At 47.5% G+C, this 20,423-nt stretch overlaps 1 protein-coding gene across 1 annotated transcript in view; it reads right to left on the reverse strand.

The window, feature by feature from the left end:
* The window catches only part of LOC126539964 (uncharacterized), a 322,216-nt gene extending 301,793 nt beyond the window's left edge, over positions 1-20,423 (reverse strand). Inside the window, exons 1-2 of the mRNA XM_050186796.3 lie at positions 20,053-20,423; positions 3,742-3,839 (exon numbers count right to left, since the gene is read on the reverse strand). Coding sequence (XP_050042753.1) covers positions 3,742-3,839; positions 20,053-20,112 — 158 coding nt within the window. The 5' untranslated portion in view covers positions 20,113-20,423. The remainder of the gene's footprint in view (positions 1-3,741; positions 3,840-20,052) is intronic.

Below are 20,423 nucleotides of genomic sequence, written 5' to 3' on the forward strand. Positions count from 1 at the left end.
TGGCCATTCTAACAATCAATGTTTTATATCACCATGAGCGTTGGTGGGGGTGACTCTCTTTGGTCGCCACGCCAGCAGTGCTGATACGGTGTATTAAGGATTATTCTGATCTGATGAGTCTCTTGAAAACGCAGCGCTGGTACGACGGAGACCAAAAGGAGTGAAAGTGGTTCACGATGGTTGCCTTAAATAGTCGCCGAGTGTTTTTGTTTTTTGTTTTTTAGGTACTCTCGCCATCGGCCTGTACGCTAGTGCTTGATGCGCAAAATACTGACGGCCACTGCATTTCCAGACATGCCGATGTGCGATGGAGGCCACTGAAAGTCCGGTTGAAATTTCAAACTGCGTAGCTGCTTCAGGCTGCGTAAAGAGCCCAGTAGGCAACTGTCCTGCGGAAATCTTCCCTGAAGTACCAGGAGTGCTGCAGGCTTACGGTCCCACAATATCATTACCGGTTTTACTGTCCAAGATTTCAATTTCGGCAAGGCAGCTTCGATGACGCTATTTTCGTTCACTGCCGTGGAAATAACTCCTTCATGTCGGGTAGCCCATGAGGCACTTGTTCGCGGTATCACTTGTGCGACAAGACAGACACTCAATGCTGAAGAAGTTAGATAAGATGTGTGGACCGCACCCACAAGTATATATATTCACTGACGCAGAGGTGTAGCCAGAAATTTCCTTCGGAGGGGGTACTCACGTTGCAGATCGGCCTCCTGCTTGCAAAATTCGTCGAAGGATTAAATACATAAATAACAACTGCATCGCCATTGCCAAAGATGCTGCAAACGAATTCTAGGATGCTACGCTCTGTCAAGACAAGTAAAATATGTATTCTTTCACAAAAGAATATATTCGTATGTCCCAAAAATTTTGCCACAAGTAACTGATATCACTTCTTCCAAGTTTTTGTCTATTTAATAAGCAACGAAGATATCACACGATCCTTAGAACTATACCAGTTTGAGCCCAGCAAAGCAGTGCATGCCGCTGATATGAAAAAGCCGGCCGATGCCACGCCCGGTGGGAATCGATGCTGTGCGAAACAGTGTGCGGGGAGCCTACCAAGTTAACGAAACGACCATGAGAGCACCAATGCATAGGCGGCTGTCTCATGGGCTACATGACACGCATATCATGAGCTATCATTTATGTTCGTCATACACTCTTGTCATGCTGTGCCAATTTTGGTACATGCTAAGTTAACAAAAGAACCATGAGAGGACGAAGACTAGGCGGTTGTTTCATGACCTACATGACACACATGTCATGATACTCATGTCATGACCGATCATTTACGTTCGTCAGACACTCTTGTCATTTCGTCATACACAATACGCGAATTTTGGTAAATACCAAGCTAACGAAACGACCATGAGAGCACCAAGACGTAGGTGGCTAGATATATACTGTCAAAGTGGCAAATGTTCACCAAGAAATGTTTCGCATTTAAAACGTAAAGGCCATAAGATGAACGAGTTGAGGACAAGTATTCCATTGAAGCGTCCTGCAGGACCATAAAAAAGTTTTCCAGTCCAGTTTGTTATTTAAGAACCTTGTTTACATTTTTGTACATATTCAACGGCCAGGGGGAAATCTTAATAACGCTGTCCTTCGTTCCAATGTATTGCGCAGGAGCAGCTGTCACCAATCGTGTATTGTGAGTAATCGCACGGAAATTGTAGTCGCAACAGAGAGCAGATATAAGAAGCAGGAGTTCATCAAAATATGCATTAGAAATTCGAAGATACAGCTTGATAAAGGGCAGAAAAGTGTCATTGGAAACAAAGTTCACTGTGTATACACAAAACCATTGCAACAAGATATCTAAATATACGGGGAAGTCTCCAATAAATCTGCGTATATAAGCAAAAGTCACTGCATATAATGCGTCAAACAAGGCAAATAAACATGTTGCGCAATCACAGATTACAGAATCCTAAGCCCCTCCCCCTCCCTCCGCTCCCCCCGATGCATTGCGCGCGACGGAAGGCGGCGCGCTCTTCCTTCCCGCTTTTCTCCCTTGCGCCCACAAGATTGAGTCACCATCGTCGGCTCACCCATCCTCCACCCACCTCTACGCGTTCACTCGCACATACAGCGTGCGGCGCGCGGTGACGATGTTATCGCCTTGGACTTTATACGGAACTTGATGGCGACGGCAGGAATGCGGCCGGAGTGTCCATATAATTGCTATCGCAATAATATGGGTATCCGGCAACTGTTCGCGCAAATGTTCGCGCCGCGGCAAATTACTTTCCGCAAAATAACAAGTAACATAATGGAACTTTCACCATGCGACAATTCGCTGCGCCGCAACACTGTCTTTTTATTATTATTTTTTTTGGCGGGGGGGGAGGGGGGGGGGGCACCGAAATGAGAAAACGCGAAGGAAAGCATGTTGTCACACTCGAATGCCTACTACTTCGGGCACCTAATGTGGCTACCAAAGGAATATAGAAGAAAGCGTGAGACGCTTGGTGCACAGAGAACGATACCCATACTGTTCGGTATATATCATACACCGGCGAGAGAAAAGACTTTGTGGGGAGGTTGCGATAACATGGAAGTGAAGACGGTGCCCTCAATTGAACGCGCTGCAATACGTCGAGTACTCACAGTAATGGCAGCGAGCGATCATTGTTTCTTTTTTTTTTTTCGTTTGCTAGCCAGAAAGCGTTCAAAACCCTTTCACGCCAAAATCACTCGGCTAGAGAAAAATGAACGCGCACCGAAGTGCGCCGCGCGGTGGTCGGGGTGAATGCCCCTAAATAGTCGGGGCAACACGACAAAAACGCTTGCGCTCTGGCTGGCTCTGGCAGCCCGCGGGTAGCGACAACAAGAAAATTGAACAGGCTCAATGTTTCCTCACGAATAAAAGTAAAAGCAGAAAGAATAAATAACAACGTAGTTACCTTTGCTGGATTTAGTGTCTTGACATGGATGATTTGGCGCAGGTGAAAAAAAATGTTGATATTCTTTTCCGTGACATGACGGCACAAATGAACCACCACAATGCTTCGTCGCATTGGACCTCGCTGCGTGCTTTGTCAACTTGTCTCATAGTGTATTGATTTGGCTTGTCTCGTTGTACGGTCCGAAATACGACTTTAGAAAAGTCGATGCACATTTGGCATCAAATGATTATACGAACATTCAACCCACAAAGTTCCGGAATTGAAGATGTAGAGCACGACTTCGGAAATGTCAATGCACTTTTCGCATCAAAAGTTAATAAAAACTTGATACCCGTAAAGTTTCGGAATTTAAATCCATGCGCTCCGTAGATTTTATTGGGCTGAAGCCCAATAAGCCCCCTGCCTACGCCTCTGCTGACGGCTGTATCGACGTGGAACGAGAGGCCAAAGGCTTGATTTAAGTTCATGCTTGCAGGCCGCATTTGTGGTCCCACAGTGAAACACCGAACAAAATTCTAAATGTTTAGCCTGTTCCGACGGTATCTAACGATGCTAATGATGTAAAAAAAAAACTTCTCAAATGAAATTTTTGGAATACGTAATTAATGAGTGTCTGTCAAAGGACGTCGACGTCATGACGTCAACTTGCACCTTGCTCGCTTTTATCCGCATTCCGTGTTGGTATACGTCCGGTACACGGCGTGCTCAGCGCGGCTCGATGGGAGAAGAGCAGGAAAAGAACGACGGGAAGCACTGGTCACGTTATCGGGGCCACCGGAATGCAACACACCTCGATTTGCGGGGCCGCTGCGAGAACACTCACCGTGCCGGCACCAGCCATGCGGCGCAGCGGTGGGCGAACCCCTGCTTCTCGGGGGGGAATTGCGAAGATCGCTGGTCGGCGGAGTCGGCGTTGATCACCTGTGTCACGGGTCAGAGGAAGAAAAAATAATTGAGTACTTGAAGCATGGAGAAAGCTAACAAGAAAAAGAGAGAACTGAGATGAGAAAGACACGTGGGTTAACCGGAAGTGAAACACTGTTTACTACCCTATATCCTGATAAAGGGAGGCGGAGGGGGGGGGGGGGTTAAAGGGAGATGAAACGAAAAAAGAAAGCCCACATGCGCGAGAAAACCAGAACAAATTATGCAGATCGCACGGACTGCAGAAATGAATGTTATCCGAAGCATCTCGCAGGTGGCTGGCTATCCGGCATCGTTAGGAGTTCCACAAGGAGTTAAAAATTAACTAAACGTGCCAAAACCACGACAACATTATGAGGCACGCCGCAGTGGGGAGCTCCTTAGATTTGGACCACCCGGGGTTCTTTAACGTGCACCTAAATTACACGGGTGTTTTTGCATTTCTACACCATCGAAATGGGGCCGCCGTAGCCGGCATTCGACCCCGCGACCTGGTGCTTAGCAGCTCAACACCGTAGCCACTAAGCAACCACGGCGGGTTTCACAACGAGTTACCAGATGTACCAAAGTGCTTGTGTAAAGCAAGAAATTGTTAGTGTGATGCGAGCGTATGCATGGTGTTACGACAGCAGCAACATGGCGGTGACGGTCACGACGACGGTGACGACGACGGTGACGACGACGGTGACGACTACGGTGTGACAGCTACGGCATGGTTTGGAATACGGTCACACGACGCCGTGTTTACGACATGCCGACTGCTCGGTTCTTTAAAGGCAATGGAAGCCCGAAAGCGAGAAAAACAGTGCCGACTACTGGGACTAAGCGTTATACAATGTTGCGAACCTATGTCTCTGTCATGTGGTCTGTATTATAAGGCATTGATGGCATTAGTATACTCCGGCCATGAAATGTTCAAACATATTCGACCTGGTCTGCTCATGAAGGCGGTACAACGTCGCACAGTTACTACGCTGCGTTAGCTGCTAGGAGAAAAGGATTGTGAAATGTGGGCCGCCCCCGAAGGGCGGTGCGCTCTAAAAGAGCTCAAAGCGCGAGCTGTTACTGTTAAATTGTGGCAACATAATAACGATAGAATGAAGACTTGTTTTTGGGAGGTGAACTAAAACGAAGAATACATTTCGAATACATTTAAGTTTGTACCACTACGTGGGATCGCATTTTTCTCTTTCCAACTTCTTGAGCCAGCGCTGATCCTCAACAATAAGTTGCATCAGGAAGAATAAGAGACGAACTTGATACGAAATATATTCATTTTAGATTGGTGTTTCATGATACGCAATTATTTATTCGAGGAACAGCACAAAGTGGTTCTCTAAGTGCTAAGGTTCGTGACCTCTGTTTGTAATATTATGTGATTGCTCAAACATCGTGTTAAAGTGCTTCTTTGTTACCCGCCATGTATAGACTGCTTCATTGTAAGAAAAACGCTGGCTGAAAACATATTGCCCTGCATAATAATTGCGAGTCATCGTTACACAGAAATGTAAATCGCATTGTCACTGCATTACAATTGACACACAGAAGAATCTGACAGGCGTGGATGACTACGAGCATTGACTAAACAGGTCGCACCACAATTCCTTATTTTGTAGCGGCACCGACAGGACGAGGAGGTGAGACAAACGTGATTCCAGTGAGGCCAACGTTAACAAACGTCGTTTCAAGCGACAAATACAGACGCTGTAGGTAATAAAAACAATTGTGTCAACTGTATTTATTTATTGCAGTGTTAAAGAGCAGGCCAGAGACTTGCTAACACGACAGTTATATCCGCCTTAGATTTCCTCTGAATCGTCTTTTGTTTCTTGTTCTTGTTGTTTTACAAACTTGTAGTATACCGAAGACTACCGATGCATGGTCTCATATGGCTACGTATTGACAGACTGCCTCCCTAATTAAATGAATCGGATAGGACTATGTGACCGTCGGCTACACATCGACTGCTCGAATCAAGAGCTCCTATTTCTTTTTAGTAGCACCTCATCTCCACTATTCCAGAGGTTAATATAACGCCACCCGGCATAAGTGAAGTGCCCCTCCTCCGCCCCCCTCCCCCCCACAAGGTCTGTTTGAACGATTACTACCTTCGACTAGCTTCTCGAAAGTTAGAAATATTGAGTCACCTACCTCGCAACCCCGAGTAGCCATGGCAAGAGGCAATCACATTGAGCAAGTATGCGCAGGACTACGAGCAATAATCCTGGCACAGTCGCGATTTTCACGAACACCGGCTTCGGGTGGATGGAAGGCGACGAGAAGCACAGACTTCGAGTAACTCTGAAGCTATCGATAAAACTCGTGGCAAGTGGTGACTTCAACTATCGTAAACGTGCAGCAGTGGTCATCGCAGGGCAAGTAGAAGCGTCCTGTTCCTCTCCCCGAATTCAGTGGAAGAAAGGCATCGCAAGGCTTGAAGTGTGCACCCGATACTGCGAACGAAGCTGCGATATATACATATATGTATATACAACGCGAAAGTGCGCCCCAAGTGTGCAACTACGGATCCCCAAAGGCACCCCGTATCAGAGATACGAGCGACGGCCTCTTGAGCTGCAGACTCGTGTCACACAGTGAAGCGCGTATTGTATACCGTGCGCAAAAAACAAAAGGCTGGACGACGCCGTACAGCAACCCCTGTACAGCGTCGTCCAGCCTTTTCTTCTTCTTCAAGCATCGAAGTATTCTTGAGATAATGGTCTCAGCCGAACGTCCCACCTTTCTGATCTATACAATGGGAACGACTGTATTCGTAAATACCGCGTATTCGACATTACAGAGCAGCACGCAAGTTGTTTTAAAATGTGTTTAAGGAGAGGTTGGTGCCTCTGTGTGGCGCCGGCTACTCATCTTCTCTTACAAGATAGTTATCGCCGGAACTTTTTCAACGATCACCAAACTGGACAAATAGACACAGGAACGAACATTCACGTACCAAGTCTCAGCACTGCAATGTAAATAATTGTTCGCGCAACAGAAGAGTTCACATAGCATAAATACTCACAAATCCAAGATCTTCACACAGAAGATGTTGGGCACATGAATGCCGCACCCTAAATGCAACAAATACAAATTCTACATGAACACGAAGACATAATGAACATGTAATTAAGGGGGCCTGTTAATAACAACAATGCGAACAATAACTATTGTATGACTTAGTACCCTTGTCATATTTTTGATTCCTCCAAAAATTACACTAAGGCGCGCGCATTGATGGTTTGAAGTTTTTCTGTTGTCCATGGACCCTAAAATTTTTGCTAAGGATAGTGGCCGTCTATCCAAGCCATGTAGTTTTATTGAGAGGTTCTTGCGGGGAGCATCGTGATTTTTACAGTGTAGAAGAAGGTGTTCTATGTCTTCTTCAGCCTCTTCAAATGATCACATATCACTGTTAGTTTTTCTTCTCCTATACAGGAAGCTTTTAGTATAGGCAGTGCCTAGTCGAAGCCTAGGTCGCGCCTAAGATTAGGCGACGCATAACGATATATGTTCAGACTATGCACGTAATGCGCAAATATTTCTCTAGAAACGCAAGCGGAAACGCAACTATTTTCTCCCAGCTGTAGTTATATGCAGCGCAAGGAGCGCAACCGCCACAATGGACGCAGCGTATTTGTTAGGAGGACCGTTACTTTTGTGTCTCGTGCAGACAAGACCGTTTGGATGTCGCCAGCGAGTACTGCGGTTTCAGTATTTATCTTCCTACTACGGGACTTCTTTAATTACTGTTTAGAGCAGCCGCTGTCCGGCAAAAGCGGTGAGGGCTTTTTTTGGCTTCTCTACTCAGTAGCGGCATTACGCGCAATGGCTATACGTTTTTGGTCATGTTGTATTTTGCACGCATGCGTTGCGTCAGCCGTTATATTTTTGTTCGCTCGCGTGATATCCCTGATTGTACGAGCGTTGATCGGCCACCTCGTGTTCTGAATGGCCCACCCATGATTTACATAAAGTACGCAGTTGTTATAGTGAACTGCCCGCAGCGTTTATGATCGTAGCGCTACCAACGTTCAATGTGGTTGACACTACAAATACACACGCTTTGCGGAAGGTTTCGACGGCAGTCTGAACATGACCTCAGATGTGGCGTGATAACTGACAGTTAACTTTAGGATGCGCCCACTTCTCTATTTATGTTCCTAAGTTCTATACAGCAGTGGTTTCAATTACAGAATTCAAATAGGTACCAAACACCGTAGGTCTTATAATCGTATCTTGCACCGTATTGTTTGCCTCCTTTTTCTTTTAACACCTTGGACTACGTTAGCTGGGACAGTCTATGTAGCTGGTGCACTTTCGAAACTGCAATAGCGCCTTTCGCACCAGGAATTGTTGTTGCCGCAGTCTCCGAATCTTCGCCTCTGAGAACAATGTGGATACCAGCAGGTCAAACGCTGTCCCTAGAGTGAAAAAGAGAGAGGGAAGGTCTGCTAGACCTACGCGCGGTTTGCTACCGCATGCACGAGGAAGGGAGTACAGGATGAAAATAAAGGGAGAAAATGCCGACTGAGCGCGCATCCGCAGTTTGATTGATTGATTGATTGATTGAGTGATTGATTGATTGATTGATTGATTAGTTGATTAGTTGATTGATTGATTGATTGATTGATTGATTGATTGATTGATTGATTGATTGATTGATTGATTGATTGATTGATTGATTGATTGATTGATTGATTGATGTTGACGTAGAAAAGCAACATTGGGAATATGGCATGGTTGTGGAGGGCTCTGAATTAACTTTGACCACCAGGGTTTCTTTAACGTGCACCTAAATTTATTTACTCGAGCGTTCTTTTTTTCAGCTGCAACCGCCATCTAAATGCGGCGGCCGCGGCCAGGAATCGAACCTGCAACCTCGCGCTCGGCAGCACAATACCATATCGGCCAACTGACCGCGGCGGGTGCGTGTCAAGTTTACAGGCGCTCAATGGCGCCCGTGGAGACCCGGGGCTGCAGCCGCACACGTGTCCCTGAGGTGCCAGACGTCGTACCGGGAACAGAGAGGTAAAGATACAGACTTAAACGATAAACTCGCTCGCCCCAAGCAGGGTAATAAATCGGGCGTGCATCTGGTCAATCTCCCTGCATTTCCTTTCTTTACTCTCTCTCTGACTGATCACCTGGCATGCTACTCCAGGTGCTAGATGATAACTGTGGCATACACGGTGATTACATAATCCCTAGAAGATCACATGCACTCGCATGCACACAGATCATTGATGGGGTTCGACGGTCTCCTGGCATTCGCAAATGTCACGCGTTGGTCAACTGCCTATTCCAATGCGGCGAGGATGAGCGTTCACAAGCCCCGGCCATAAGCAGTACAGGAATGTTGCATCGCAGCCTTAGAAACTGGTTGGCAGTTGCAAACAAAGCAAGTGGTCTAGAACAATAGCCACACGACATTAAGAGCCGCTAAAGCTAGAGAGCTTGTGTCGTTATACAAGCAAGCAAATTATTGTTCTATTAAGGCCTACGTGACTGAACGGGCAGCCTTGTCAGCGAAGTCGCTATCGATAATGTCATAGTGAACGGGAACCACTGAAACGTGATGCGGATTGTTGGTTGTTGTAGAGCATGATAAAGCATTTTTCTTACTTCGGACGCCAACTACTCGCACGTTTTGTGACGTAAAATAGATTGGTAGCTTCTTCAGTGTAACAAAACACGACTACCCACGTGACCAGTAACAAACACCAGTGAATTACTGAACGATGACGAAATAATTTCATTCGAGGAAAAGCAAGGAGGTTGAGCCAACTGACCATTGTAAGAGTGAGGGAGAACGCAGAGGCGTGAAGTAGGAGTAAGGCATGAGAAGTCGACGAGGAAAAGAACTGGTTGTAGGACGTTGTATATGCATGCAAATTCTTTTCCGAAAGGTCTGTTAGCACCCGGATGTCGAAGCCTGTGATGTTCAGTAACTAAAGTATAGTGCAAGGAGGCTCGTCTTGTTAATGTAAAGTGTGAGTCAATGTGACTGAATCGAATCTGAATAGAATTCTGGGTTTTTACGTGCCCATACCACGATTTGATTATCAGGCACACCGTAGTGGGGGACTCCGGATTAATTTTGTCCACCAGGGGTTTTTTAACGCATTCCCAATGCACGGGACACAAGCGTTTTTGCATTTCGCCTCCATCGAAATGCGGCCGGCCGCCGCGGCCGGTATTCGATCCCATAACTCGTGCTTGGCAGCGCAACATATATATAGCCGCTAAGCTACCACGGGAGTGAGTGAGTGAGTGAGTGAGTGAGTGAGTGAGTGAGTGAGTGAGTGAGTGAGTGAGTGAGTGAGTGAGTGAGTGAGTGAGTGAGTGAGTGAGTGAGTGAGTGAGTGAGTGAGTGAGTGAGTGAGTGAGTGAGTGAGTGAGTGAGTGAGTGAGTGAGCGGGCGAGCGAGCGGGTGAGTGAGTGAGTGAGTGAGTGAGTGAGTGAGTGAGTGAGTGAGTGAGTGAGTGAGTGAGTGAGTGAGTGAGCGGGCGAGCGAGCGGGTGAGTGAGTGAGTGAGTGAGCGAGCGAGCGAGTGAGTGAGTGTAGTGGAGTGTACTGTGCATCCAAAGCACAGTACACGAGAATTTTCGCATTCTGTACCCATCGAAGTGCGCCCGCCGCTGCGATCGCGGAATCAGACCTAGGACCTCGTGCTCCGCCAGTGTTCTTAAATCATACCAAGTCCAAAACTCCTCTTTAAACTCCGATTCGGATTAGTTTCTGTGCGGGAGTTAATTGACTGACGCTCCACCACTGAGCCACAAGTTGAAACACGTCGCTGCCCCATCGCCTGCCCGAAAGTGCTCGAGAAAGCTAACCTAACTGAAAAAAGAAACAAAGGTATTGCATAGAAATCGTGCTTATTTGGTTTTGCTTACAGTGTGTCGAGATCTTATTTGTTGTAGCTCTAAAAAAGTGGCGCATTGTACAGTCTAACGCCAAAATTAAAAGGAAGTGCTTGGGCCTGTGAAATCATTCGATATATACTGGTTACTTCGTTGGGCAATTCGCTTACCGAACGGCTCATGATAGAACCGGGACATAATTATTCTTTGTTATACAGATCGTTTCATTGTAGAGCCATTTTTTGTAGAGGCGCTCGACTGTAGTTATTTCTTTTGTCTTTAGGTAACGCGACAGTTGGCAGACCGCCCGCGCTGTTCGCAAAGCGTTGTGTCCAGGTTTTCAAGCCTGTACCTACGGGTAGATTCGCAACCGGTATAACTGAAGACCTATGGCATCCAGCAACAGAACGTTACAGCCACCGAGTCCAGTGTTTGTGGCTCTAGGGTAAAGAAATCACCCACCAGACGCCATCGCTTAAAGAGGTGGTCCAGAATGCGCATTTCTTTTAATGGAATGCTAGAGGACCGTTTGAATTTGTGAATCAGTTTCCAATTATTGTCATTTGCGTCCAATTATTGTCATCAGACTGTACGGATATGCATGCGTTATGTCCTCCACTCACGGGCAATGCAGCAAGGTTATTGTTTTCACTCGCCGTGACTTGACATATGTTCATCACCCCGTGTCACCTGACAAAGAAAATCGATACATGTGTGACTGCGAAGAAGAGCAAGGTCACTTTCACAATTCTGGGAGCCTACTTATGACCATCAAGTCGTCTAAACTGCGAGCTCTTAAGCAAAATGTTGACGACTCCACCGTCGCAGGTGATCACTGGAGATTTAAATGCCGAACTCTATCACTGGGGAAGCTCCAAGATTAACTCCAGGGGCAGAACATTGATGTTGATTGCCTCTAAACGAGAACTTTGTTAAATGATGGAAGCCCCACCATGCTGCGAGAGAGAGAGAGAGAGAGAGAGAGAGAGAGAGAGAGAGAGAGAGAGAGAGGAAAGGGGAAAGGCAGGGAGGTTAACCAGAGAAAAAGATCCGGTTGGCTACCCTACGCTGGGGAGAGAGGGAAGGGGGAGGTAAAGTGGTAACAAAGTAGAGATAAGGAAAGGAAGGAGCATAGACACACAATCACAATCGGTCACTGTCACCGACGCAGCACCATGCTGCGAGGAACAGCTTATAGTAGCTGCCTCGACCTTAGCTATGTTTCGCGCTCCTTTAACAGAAGGGTTCAATGGTTCCCGGACTTGGAAACGCGTGGAACTGACCACATCCCCCCTAATCTCACGATTGAGGGGCTGCCTAGCTCCAAGTTCTCTAGAACCGTCTAATAGACAGACTGGCAGAAACTTAAGTAAATCCTGGAAGACTGCTGTCGATACGACATACTACGCAACCTATGGCATGCAATAAAAGCTGCCATTCAGGTTGCCAAACATTCTGTTTTGAGTATCCCCACACGCACCGAATTCGACTTCGAGCTAGAGAAACTTCGGGAAATTCGCCGCCGTGCGGAACGAAGATACAGGCGCACAAAGTCCACTCATGATTGGAGACTGGCCGGACGCACACAGAATAAAATACGGTGTCGTATGACGAAGCTGGCTTAACAGCGATGGGTGTCTTTCTGTGAGTCTCTAAGTCCCCGAAAGCCTTTGTCTCTTATATGGAGAACTGTTCGTGGCCGCCGTGCATCGCATGGACAGCACCACCTTATTAATTCTCTGGCTCTTTACCTGCAACGCAGAGAGATCGAAGTCGGAGAGTCCTTCTGTAGGAGGGTTGCCGGTGCAGCAAGTTCCACTTGAACGCAGGCTCCCGACCACTCACCATTCGTGTGATCCCCGTATGGAGAGCCCTTTTACTCTGGACGAACTAGAGGCTGCGCTTGCTTTGTGCAGGTGTTCCTCAGCGCCAGGACCAGATGGCATTTCATACCGCGCTCTGTGTAACCATGGTGAACGAGCTCGAAAGGCACTCCTGCTCCTGTATAACGACTCGTAATAGACTGGCATGGTTTCCCAGGAATGGAAATCAAGTCACCTGATTCCGTTCCTCAAAGCTGGCACGTCGCCTTTGAACATTGCGTCATACCGTCCGATCGCGCTTGCTAGCTGTGTAGGAAAAGTAATGGAACGGATAGCTCTAACGCTCCGTAGTGGTACTTAGAGCACTATGAAATTGACCCAGACACGTTGACAGGATTCAGGCTCGGCCGTTCATCTATACAATATGTCGTCGACTTGGTAACGTACATCGAATTCCAGAAGGCCTGTAAACGCTTGTCTGCTGCCTTGTTTCTAGACGTTAAAGGGGCTTACGATAATGTCACCCATGAAGCGATCCTTAAAGCATTGGAAGCAATAGGAATTGATGGCAAGATATATCTCTGGGTTCGTAGTTACATACAGATGCCATCATTCTGCGTGCTCACCGGTGATGGCCCGACAAACCAGTATTACAGTAGCCGCCGAGTTCCTCAGGGCGAAGTACTAAGCCCCACGCTCTTTAATGTAGCCCTTATTGGAATACTCGAAAACCTATCAAGCACCGTTCGACTCTCTATCTACGCCGACGACATCTGTATCAGGACGTCGGGGGTAACACGGCTTCAACTTCGCACTCGGCTTAAGAAGACGGCCTAATCGACATCATGCTACCTTTTTAAACGAGGAAACTTGAGGTGACGTGGGAAAAGTGCGCAGTGGTGGCATTTGCCCGGAAGCCACTATCTGCATACGGCATATAACAGAAGTCACAGGTTCTTATGGGTTGTGTTTGACAGAGACCTGTCCTGGACTCCTCACATGCACCATGTGAAAAAACGACCGATTGGTTTTTGTTATCTGTTCAGGTTCCTTGCATGAAAGAACGGGGGTGTCCACACAATCTATGTTAGAGCTGTACAGGGCGTTGTTTGTTGGCTTCTTCCGGTACAATCTACCTGTTATATTCTACACCTGCAAAACTACTTTGCGTACAATTCAGAGCATTCAGGACCAAGTTCTGAGGATGTGCCTTGCATTACCACGCAGTGCGTCAACGGCTGAAACTATTGCCATTGCTCAAGATTCAGTCACGACGCACATCGCCGTCGATGTGCGTCCACGTACAGCCACGTACACATATATATTGACGGATCGACTACAACGACCAGTTCTGGCGGCGCTGTGTTTAAACCGACGAGAGGAATGATACTACGATTGAAGACATCACATGTCACGGCGTCCACAGCTGCAGGACCCACGGCTCTGCGCAGTGCGCTTCAATGTAAAGACACAGAGTCCTGGTACATGTACCGTGCCTCCCGACTCGAGGCTGGCTTTACACAGCATGCAGTCAAGTTCTACGACGTGGAGCTCACGAACAGCTAACGTACGAAATTGTCAAACTTCCTTACGACGTCAAACGGAAAGACCACCAAGTTATTTTTCAGTGGCTACCTAGCCAATGCGGGATCAATGGAAATGCTCAAGCAGACAAAGCTGCCCGAGAGTAACATCAAGAACAACACAGCGTTCCCACTTCTCTTTCCAGGATAGACGATATAAGGCAGCTTGGTCAACTGGGACACAATCTCTCTAACAGAGTAGGACACCCAAATATAAGGCGTACCAGGTTACACGAAATAAACCCTTCGCTCCAACTCCTACATTCACCCGGACTTCACTAAAGTGAGGCATCGCTTCTATACCGGCTGTGATTGAGAGTGGCTTTCACGAAGAGCGTACACTACTTTGATTGGAATGACCGGCAGTGCTGCATGCGACGTCTACGGCAGCGAAGGGACCATCGAACATTTATTGCGCCACTGTCATCGATTTCAGTCAGAAAGAAATTTATCTATCGTATTGCGACGACTGGACGATCGGCCGCTGTCCGTGCAAGTGCTACTTGAAGACCGTCCCCATAGCTCGCCCGCCCACAAAGCTGTGAAGGCGCTTTTGTCTTTCTTGAGTACGACTGCCCTATATGAACGCCCCTGACTTGCTCAGGCTCTCAACGTGCGCGCGCGCGCGAGAGAGAGAGAGAGAGAGAGAGAGAAATACCTTTATTTTTACGCCAGCGTCCGGCGCTCAACCCTGGTCGGTCAGCTACCAGTCCTCACCCAACACGTCTCTGACGTGCACCGGCAGGAGAGTGTTAGTTGCATAGCGTGTTGGAGTGAGCCAGTCCGTCCATGACCGTGGCTTGATGTTAGTGGGAATGTTGGAGAGGGCCGACTGCAGTTTGGGTTGAGTGTGAGGGCGATGCCATAGACAGTGCTCTAGGGACGGATATTCCATGCAGTTCGGACATTTCGGTGGCCCAGGTAGGCCTTGAATATAGTGACGGAAAAGAGGAGTCACTATTGAGTTTGTTTGAAGTCTTCGGAGAATATCGCTTTCTTCTGGCGAGAGGTTAGCAGGAAGAGTAATAAAGGCGACGGCATTGACGCGAAGTTTCTTTAAAAGTGATGCGCGGTCCTTGTGCAAAGTCTTTCTGTGTTCTCTTGGGTAAAATTCGGATGGTCATAGGCACGGGGGACCCGGAAAACTAACTACGCGGGTGGGCTCATGAGCTCGGGAGTTCCCCCCCCCCCCATGCCTTGGTGCCCAGGTATCCACTGCAAGGTAACACAGAGCGAAGGGTGTGCACCCAAGTGACATTGCAGTAGGCTGTGTATATGCTCAGGTAGCAAGTTGTCGCGAAACATGCGACATGCATCTTGGCTATAGGTGCGAATAAAGATGCGATGGGTAGGATGATGAGGCCGGGTGACTGCTTCGAGAAAAGCAAGAGCCTCTGCGTCGGATGGGTCGGGGACTCCTATGTGTGCGTTTACATACTCGTCGTCAGGGCCGACTACTGCAGTTAAACATCTACACTCCGAGTGACTAGCATCCGTATAATAATACGTAGTGTCTGGTAGTGGGTTTGCCCTATTTACTCGTTTGACTAACTGGTAACGGCGAGCTTCGTGTTTGTGCGGCTGCATATGTTGTGGTATGGGTAGGACCGTGAATCGGGGTAGTGAGTCCCATGGTGGTGAATACAACGGTGGAAAAGGGTGTAGGGCACCTGTCCGGTATCCTTGATGTTCGAGCAGTTCGCGCCCTTGTGGGGATGGTTGAAGCCTTTGAATTTGCGCTTGTCTGCAAATTGTAATGCGTTCATCAAGTGTGTTGAAAAGCCCAGTGGCGGCCACAAGGTCGTTTATGGCAAATCGGGGTACTCCTAAAGCTAATCTCGTATATTTGCGGAGCGCCGTTTCCAATTCGGAGTGCTGGGTCTTGGTGAGAGATTGATATGGAAGTTGGTAGAGCACACGGGAGCAGACAAGCGCCTCAATAATCCTTCGAAGTTCTTGCTCCTTTAGTCCTCTGTGTTTACGTGTTACTCTAGATAGCATGTGGTATATCTGGTTTAGTTGTCGGATTGTTTTTTCCAACCATACTTCAGCTCTGCCGTCATCCTGAAGGATAAAGCCCAGTATTTTGATGTTAGATCGGCGCGGTATTTGAGTGTGTTCGATATGGAGACTGATGCTTTGGCGCTGCTCTTCCGCGCGGCGGCCTACATGATTAGTTACTACTATATACTCAGATTTTGTTGGAGAACACTTAAACCTAATACAGTTAACGTATTCGTGAATGGTATCTAAGCCTGACTGGATGGTGTGCTCCTGTTCTCCTAGGGACCCCTTGCAACACCATATAGTAATATCGTCTGCATAAATATTGTGTTCGAGTAGTGCGAGTTCACCGCGCCTTTCCTTCCCCCCTTTCTCTTTCTCAGCTTTCTGTTCCCTCTCTCCCGTCCCCCAGTGTACGGTAGCCAATCAGACGCATTTCTGGTTAACATACCTGCCTTCTCTCTTTATTTCCTCCTCTTTCCTCCAGTTTAACAGCGTCTACCAAGGTCGTCTAAAGCAAGCCCGTGGCAACAGCGGCGTATAGATATCTTCCAACTGAAGGCAAACTGCACCGTGACGGTTCGCGAGAAGGGAAATTACATTGAAAGTGGCCTTACATAATGTCAGTGATGGTGGTATGAAACGAGACATGCAAACCATGAGTCCTATATTATATAAATTCCTCATTGCACCGCCCACAACACGCGCAATCAACATGCACACATGCGCGGCATTTGGAAAAGAAAGCAATCTTGAGATATCATTTAATATGAAATGAAGACTTAGCGAGAGGCCTGTGGGATTTATGCAAACCAAATCTCAAGTTTCAGAAGAAAACGGCACGCAAGCGTTGCCACGCTATTTGTTTGCAAGATCTCGGTGTGCGCACTGACAAGCTGAACAAAGGTTCGTGCGAGCGCTCAAACTTAGTCTTCGTAACGCAGAATGTTGCACGCGACTTGCGTGGCGTATGACAGATAACTTCGCTGCACGCTCGAACCGCTTCTTGAAAATACATCTCGTGTTCACGCGCTCTCATATATCGCGCACGGTAAGCATTGCCTGATAGCCAGGAATAAATTGACAGGGCTTGAAACTGGTGCTTTGCGTAATTGCTAAAGGCCTTTTCGGAACGATTTCTTACCTAAGCAGTTTGACTTGATTTCTCGCGAATATTGCCGCGAAGATTCAATTTCATTTCACATTGCCTAAAAATTTCATTTACATTTCACTTTGCCTAGAAGTGAGAAATTATTTCGTTCTCGATTAGACAAGATTAGATTTTCACGTGACCTCACGTACACGGCATCTCATCGCGCTAATCAGTACTCGAACATGGCGGCCACGACGACGTTTGTGCACTGTACCATCAAGCGTAGATTGTTTTGCATTTTGAGGGTGACCGATTTGTCGCTCGCCGGAAGACGCACCTGCTGGGCTGTCACGTTTTTTGTGCACGTAGCCTCTCGACATGCTAGTAAACAAGATGGCTGCACGATAAAGCCAATTCAAACCCTCTATTGGGAGGTCACCTATCTCGAATATTCGTATATCCCCCAATACGAAAATATTGCTACTCAAATAACTCCTATTCTCTTGACCGGCACTGCTTTATTGACTATCTGATTGAGTATTTATACCACCTGCATGGGTTCTTTTTTTCCTTAACATCGTTTTTTTTACTTCGGAAGCCTGCCCGTTAGGTTAGAAGGCATTTGACACGATTCTTTGGTTAAACATCTTCAGCAGATAGCGCGATTCCAGTTCTTCAGCTATATTACTTGAAGGCGTGGACATCACAATTACAAGAAGAATGCTAATGTGCCATTTCAAAATTATTTAACGAGGCCCGTCTGATTACTTTATAGGGCACACGTTGTAGTCACGCGATTGAAGCCGCTCAGTTACAATGCTTGAGGCTTGCCTACTTAGTGGCGCTATCGAAACTACAGAACGAGATTTACGATATCAAAATTACGGCGAAGTACATCGGCGTTCCTCGTATTGCCTTCTTGAAACTCTTTCGTAACGCGCCCCGGACAAGCACGTATTTTTGGTATGCGTGCCTGTCGAAACTATCACTTATCGCTTCAGGATTTCTCACAAATGCATCTGCTTCAGCACTGAGCGGATTCTATTTAGTGACTTGATTGGTTTCCCAGTGGTTCAAGTTGTCTATCAGCTTGGGCCACTAGGTATCCACTCGCTCTCGTGAGACCATCGTTTTCGTTCCGACGACGTCATTCCATCGGCATCATCTGACTCTTGTCATGCCGTCGTCGTCCCGTCTTTAATGCCGACACAGTAGGCCAAGTTTTCTAATAACTTGGGCCACTAAGTACGTGTTCATGGTGCCTTAACAGCCGTTGGATCGTCGTCATTCGAGCCTCGTCACCCGATTGTCGTCATGCTGTCGTCGTTACGTCATCGCCATCTTACTGTCTTCATGCATCAGTTGTCATACCGTCATCGTGAAGCTGTCGTAGTCGTTCCTCCATAATCACTCCACATCCCTCACTGACTCTCGCCATGCCTTCGTCGTCACACAATCGTCGCCCTGCAATCTCCGCGACACAGTCATCGCAATTTTGTTGTCTTCACACCATCGTCATGCCATCGTCGTTATACAGTCGTCGTCATGCATTCGCTTTCATACGATCATCGTGATGTCGTCGTGGTTGTTCCATCGTCTTCATTTTAACTTCGTCGTCCGACTTTCGTCATTTCATCGTCCTCACACAATTGCCATAATAACGCCGTCGTCACGCTGTCGTTCTACCATCTCTATTACTTCAGAAACTTCACCCTGTTGTCACGCCACGGTCGTCATACGGTCCACGTCGTTCCTCCTTCGTTATCTTATCGTAGTCATGCTGCCCTCATTCAATCGCAATTACGGTGCCGTTGTCACGCCAACGTTGCCATTGCATCGTCGGCAAACACTCGGCGTCATGCGTTCGTTGTCATGCCGTTGATGTCGTCCGGTTGCCGTCATACACTCGTCAACATCCCATTGTCATCGTGCCGTCGTTGTCACGTTGCCGTCGTTATGTCACCGTCATCCTTTCAGAATTGTCTTCTCCCTATCGTCATGCCATTGTCGTCGTGCAGCCTTTGTCTTTCCACCACGGTCATCCCTACTTCGTCGTCAATGCGTGGTAGTGATGCCACCACGCTTATGGGTGCCCTCGGCAAGCAAGGACAGTAGCAAAGTGGGCCGATACCTGTGACAGTAAGTAGAATGTAGCCGAAGAAACGGAATTCTCAGAATGACCGCTACAGGTTTTTAACTAACGAGACTTCCGCGACGTAGTGCGTCTCTGAATTGCTTGAATGCTAATCGCATTACCATCGACTGTCATCGTGAGAGAGGTTCAGCCGTATATATCTATTTTTTTTTATTTTTTAGGACCTCGAATCACAAAAGTTTCGACAGAACATCACCCTGCCGTGCTCGTGATTTGAATGAAGCGTTTATTTCGAGAGGTTCTTGAAATATCTCCTATTCGGGGTAGCCTATCTTATGAAACAGGCTACGTGCACGCTTACGCAAACTGGCAGTAGCCAAAAAAAAAAGAAAAATCCATGCGGTGTACACCAGAAGAACGTATATTCGTTATGAGACTCCTACAGTTACACTTTAGATTAGTACCATCACGTGCGACCGAAATCGTGCGCATTTCAAAGTGTTATTGACGGTAGAAACCACCTCACGCGATGAAGCTCGGATGTGACGAAATGGAATCTTGACGCCACGGTTAGCACAGCGGCGACGAGGCGGCGGGCCAGATAATCGAAGCGAAAAGAAGGGATAGCCCTAATCCAAAGGCCGTAGAGTAGGACTAAAACAGTAAGACTGCTACAGTAGGACTGTAAGAGTCGGTAGTGTCATTAAATACGGATTTATCGAACTAAGAAGATAGGGAACGCTCACTGGATTACGCAGGAGTGGCCAGTCCTGGTGCAGTGCATTCCTCGTCATGTTGGGTTGCATGGATGAGACCCCGGCAGTAGACTACACAAACACAACGCGCGCTCACACAGGGGCATCACATAACACTCGGTGCGAAATGGATACGGCTACGGACGCCAGGTGGGCGAGCGCGATGCGAAGCCGCTGGTCGAGCCAGAATAGGCCACAAATCAAGGTCCTCTCGTGCAAGCTTCCATTGGTAGCGCGCGCGTTTCGTACAGCACCGCGCGGTATAGTGAACGAATTAATGCACTAAAAGCAATTCTTCAGATGACTTCCCGAGCCGTGTGCGGCGAGACGCGAGCATACGCCCGTACAACGAGCGGGCACGC

Source organism: Dermacentor andersoni, chromosome 3 (assembly GCF_023375885.2).
Source record: "Dermacentor andersoni chromosome 3, qqDerAnde1_hic_scaffold, whole genome shotgun sequence".
NCBI lineage: Eukaryota > Metazoa > Arthropoda > Arachnida > Ixodida > Ixodidae > Dermacentor > Dermacentor andersoni.